The 5,000-nt window shown below is 44.6% G+C and overlaps 1 protein-coding gene and 1 long non-coding RNA gene across 2 annotated transcripts in view; both read right to left on the bottom strand.

Annotated features, from left to right (window-relative positions):
• The window catches only part of grin2bb (glutamate receptor, ionotropic, N-methyl D-aspartate 2B, genome duplicate b), an 85,187-nt gene extending 80,352 nt beyond the window's left edge, over positions 1-4,835 (bottom strand). The window contains 1 exon segment of the mRNA XM_042103470.1: positions 4,162-4,835. Within this exon segment, the coding sequence (XP_041959404.1) occupies positions 4,162-4,497 (336 nt within the window). The 5' untranslated portion in view covers positions 4,498-4,835.
• A 99-nt stretch (positions 4,836-4,934) lies between these two features.
• The window catches only part of LOC121717927, a 22,216-nt gene continuing 22,150 nt past the window's right edge, over positions 4,935-5,000 (bottom strand). The window contains exon 3 of the long non-coding RNA XR_006033825.1: positions 4,935-4,998. This is a non-coding gene — a long non-coding RNA (uncharacterized LOC121717927). The remainder of the gene's footprint in view (positions 4,999-5,000) is intronic.

Below are 5,000 nucleotides of genomic sequence, written 5' to 3'. Positions count from 1 at the left end.
AACTGTGCAGACACGAAGAAAGACAGAAAGACAGAAAGAAAGAAAGAAAGAAAGAAAGAAAGAAAGAAAGACAAAGACAAAAAGAAAGAAGGAAGGAAGGAAGGAAGGAAGGAAATAAAGAAAGAAAGAAAGAAAGACAAAGACAGAAAGAAAGAAGGAAAGAAAGAAAGAAAGAAAGTAGTAGGCTACATGTTTCCTTCCATCTCAAGTGTCTGTCTGCTCCCCTGCTCTACACACAACACAGAGACCACAGAGGCTACAATCTAAATCCGTGATAACAAACGGCCCAAGCGGTCGACCGAGTCTTTAAAAAAAATAATATGACATTTTCCACTGAACTGTTGGCTCCGCTCCACTAAGACAGTCATACAATAGGCAGAACTTATAACCAAAGCCCGCTGTTGCTCTCCACTGTTGCCATGGCAAAGAACTTTCTCCTCCGTGGATCTACGCGGACATCCATTGCGTAGATCTGTCACCCGCCAGGCCCCAAAGTGAACACCGCGACCCTCGCTACTATATCCATTCTTCCAATGGGACTCAAGTCTGGGTCCAGATATTCTCAAGTCACGAGATGAATTGATCTCCTGAGGATCTCCTGAGGATTTCAGATAGGCCTACATGGCCACATCTCCATCCAACTCATCAGCAGTTACATCAGATTGATAATCCGTTGGTCATTTGGCCAGAGTTTCACACCACACAGAACACAGAACACAGGCCTGCCTGGATTGTTACTTACCCATAGGACAGCCACATATTATATTGATGTCTAGACTCTGGAACAAGGAAGACATTTCTTTTTAACACACACACACACACACACACACACACACACACACACACACACACACACACACACACACACACACACAACAACAACAACAACAACAACTGAATGAATCTGGTCTACAAATATATATTTTGAGAAGCACAGGCGGTGGTGGCGTTTGTCATTCCTGCAGCTAGAAGTAGATTCCCTATGGAACACTATAATGCACTTTGGACATCATCAACTGTTAAATGCTGTCAGAGCATGTCAAGATTACCCTGTGTACAGTGTAAGGATATATTTGGATAAATCGACTCTTTGATGGGGTTTTTTTTTTCTGAAATGTAAATACGACAGCCTTGTATATTTGTATAAGTCTACCTTGACCAAAATATGCATACATCTGAAACAGTCATACACTCCCCTTATAATCACATTCAGGCTTCTACGCATTGATTTATTGATTGATTCGCAATGATAAATGTCACATTTAAAACTGACCTAAAGTACCTGTTCACTATATAAAAAAAAAACTGTTTAAGATTACACTCAAAAAACTGTTTAAGATTTACACTCAAACACTACAAAAAAAATAGGTTTAAGATACTGGGAGGGGGTTATTTGATTTTTAAATGTGCATTTAAAACAGATAAGGCTAAGTACTAAATGGAGCCTAATTATTGCTGAAGACAAAAGTGCCATATATTACAAAACAATGTACAATGTCAATGCTTCACTTTTATATCCAATATCATCTTTTATATAAATGAATCATCTCTCACATTCACAATTTTATCCAGTTCAATCAGAGAACAGAGGATCTTTCTAGTGAAAGGTTGTGAATATTTCAGCTCAACAGCCAATTAAATGACACACCTCCCTTCCGTGCAACTGAAACGGCACGTTGATTTTTTTTTGTATTGTTTGCAGTTCGGTCCTGGGCTGGCCACTCTGTTTGTTTTCCATTTTGATCAGAAATGTCTGTGTATGGACTGTGTATGAACAGTGGAAAGTGTTTTAAATTGAAATTGTGGACTAATATGTTTCAGTCATATATATATATATATATATATATATATATATATATATATATATATATATATATATATATATATATATATATATATATATATATATATATATATATGATTTTTTCATTTATATTTTTTGGCTTTTTAACCTTAGTTTGATAGGGCAGTAAAGAGATGAGAAACATGAGACAACAAATGAGTAGGTTCAAGAAATGACCTCAATGAACTCAACCACATACACCTCGCCCCTCCCGCCTGCTAGTGACCTGTTTAGAAATTAAGATTTGAACGTGATGTGACCGCGGCAAAAATTACAGCCGTGGAGCGCACCGGTACAGTGCTACAGTGACTAGAGTCCTCCGCGGTCTCCATAGCAACAAGCATCAGCATCGTGGGAAGTTGTGAATACAGTCATATGGTCCTGACTATAATAGGCTGTAATACCCCCCACATGAAGGCACTAGCAGCTTCTGTATCAATATGCCACCAGCTGAATAGTCCATCTCTCACCTTGGTGCTTCACACACACACACACACACGCACACACGCACACACACACACACATACACGCACACACACACACACACGCACGCACACGCGCACACGCGCACACACGCACACGCACACACACACACACACACACACACACACGTACACAAAAGGAACTTAATGGGAATCATTGTGACTCAAAAACACACAAACACCCACACACACACACACACACACACACACACTAAATGGGCATCACGGTGACTCAGACCCTCTTTTTTGTTTGATCATTTCATGACCATTGTATGTGTTTCCAGGCACGAGATGCACTCACGAGATGACAAGAGCATTATGCGGTATCCATAGGAACAAGCGTCAGCAATGTAGGAACTTGTGAACACAGCAGTATGGTGCAGATAGCCAATCTATAGTCCTATATCTCACAGCATATGGTGCTGATAGCCTATCTATAGTCCTAAATCTAAGTAGGCACTTGTGAACACAGCAGTATGGTGCAGATAGCCAATCTATAGTCATTTATCTAATTAGGCACTTGTGAACACAGCAGTATGGTGCAGATAGCTAATCTATAGTCCTATATCTCACAGCATATGGTGCAGATAGCCTATATCTAACAGCAGTATGGTGCTGATAGCCTATCTATAGTCCTATATCTCACAGCAGTATGGGGCTGATTGCCTATCTATAGTCCTATATCTCACAGCAGTATGGGGCTGATAGCCTATCTATAGTCCTATATCTAACAGCAGTGTGGTGCTGATAGCCTATCTATAGTCCTATATCTAACAGCAGTATGGGGCTGATAGCCTATCTATAGTCCTATATCTAACAGCAGTATGGGGCTGATAGCCTATCTATAGTCCTATATCTAACAGCAGTATGGGGCTGATAGCCTATCTATAGTCCTATATCTCACAGCAGTATGGGGCTGATAGCCTATCTATAGTCCTATATCTATGTAGGAACAACTCAACTCACCCTCTCCTACCATGTCTCTTTGTTGCATTTACATTCAGAAGAGAAAGTCAATTATGTTATGGGGCCTTTGTGTTATGTTTGACATTTGATATTTTTGTTATAAATTACAGACACAAGTATTCAGCAGTGTCCATATATCAAGCCTAAGCAAAGGAGGAGGTTTGTAATGCAAATTCACTGTGTTTCTGAACATATGAAGTATATTTCAAAGCCCATGTTGACTCTAATTGACCCTTTGAAAAAAAGCATTTCTGGATAATCGACTGCATTTGCTGCCTCTTTCATCCGCGTGGTGTGTCACTCACTCACTCAATCCTGACTTCCTTGTTTATAGTTTAGATCTATCTATCTATCTATCTATCTATCTATCTATCTATCTATATCTATATATATATATCTTTCTATCTATATATCTATTGTTATGTGTATGTCAAACACAGTTTATGTAAGTACAATAGATTTTTTATAGATTATAGATAAATGTGTGTATGCAGGGGGTTCTGAACCCCACCCGTGTGTATGCAGGGGGTTCTGATAGTATGTATGCCCCACCCGTGTGTATGCAGGAGGTTGTGATAGTATGTATGCCCCACCCGTGTGTATGCAGGGGGTTGTGATAGTATGTATGCCCCACCCGCGTCTCTCACCTTGGCGGCTACGACCGTGGAGGATCCGCCTCGGATGTTACTGACGTACACAGTTTATGATAGATAATTTACACCTGTTGCAGGTGCATCTCTCACCTTGGATGTTACTGACATACACCGTTTATGATAGATAATGCACACCTGTTGCAGTTTATGATAGATAATGGACACCTGTTGCAGTTTATGATAGATAATGCACACCTGTTGCAGGTGCATCTCTCACCTTGGCAGCCATGATCATGGAGGACCCCCCCCGGATGCCCAGGATGGGGATGTGCGTCTGGGCGGAGATGAAGTCCAGGATCTGGGCGATGGCCTCCTGGTCGGTGTCGTCGCCGAACACGACGCCCTGAAGCCAGTTCCGCTGCATGAGCATGCAGATGCGGTTGATGATGCTCTTGGGGTCGGTCTCGTTCATGGTGACCAAGTCCACCTTGGGCGGCACGGGCAGCAGCAGGAAGTCCTGTTTGTCCAGGCCGTCGCTTCCCAGCGACATCTCGCTAGAGTTGCCCACGATGATGACGGCGATGCTCAGGCCCTGCGCCTGCTTGGGCATCATGGGTCCGACGGCCGACGCGCCGCCACCACCAGCACCACCGCCGCCCGCTCCACCTCCCCCACCGCCGCCTCCGCCAGCCCCCGGAGGGTACTGCGAGCCAATCAGGAGAGGCTGGCCCTTGTCGCCGCCCGCTTGTCCTTGCCCGCCTCCGGTCGGCGTGCCTCCTCCGCCACCGCGACGGGAGTGGCATGCGGGGACGAGCAGGAGCAGCGAGAGCAGGAGCAGCGAGAGGGAGAGGGAGGAGAGGAGAGGCCTGGGCCGCAGCAGAGCGGAGGACGAGGAGGTGCTGCTGCTGCTGCTGCTGCTGCTGCTGGAGGTGCTGCTGCTGGTGGTGGTGGTGGGGGTGGTGGAGGAGGAGGTGGGGAGGTGACTGACGGTGGTGGAGGAGGAGGAGGCAGGAGGAGCAGGGGAGAAGAGGAAGGAGGCCAGGGGAGGAGAGGAGGGGGAGAGGAGACAGCAGAGGCTGACGGGCATCGTGGAGGAGGAGTGAAAATGTAGTCCCT

The sequence above is a fragment of the Alosa sapidissima genome, chromosome 9 (genome assembly GCF_018492685.1).
Source record: "Alosa sapidissima isolate fAloSap1 chromosome 9, fAloSap1.pri, whole genome shotgun sequence".
NCBI lineage: Eukaryota > Metazoa > Chordata > Actinopteri > Clupeiformes > Clupeidae > Alosa > Alosa sapidissima.
Note: the sequence above shows the minus strand (reverse complement) of the source record. Positions and strands in the feature narration are given on the sequence as shown.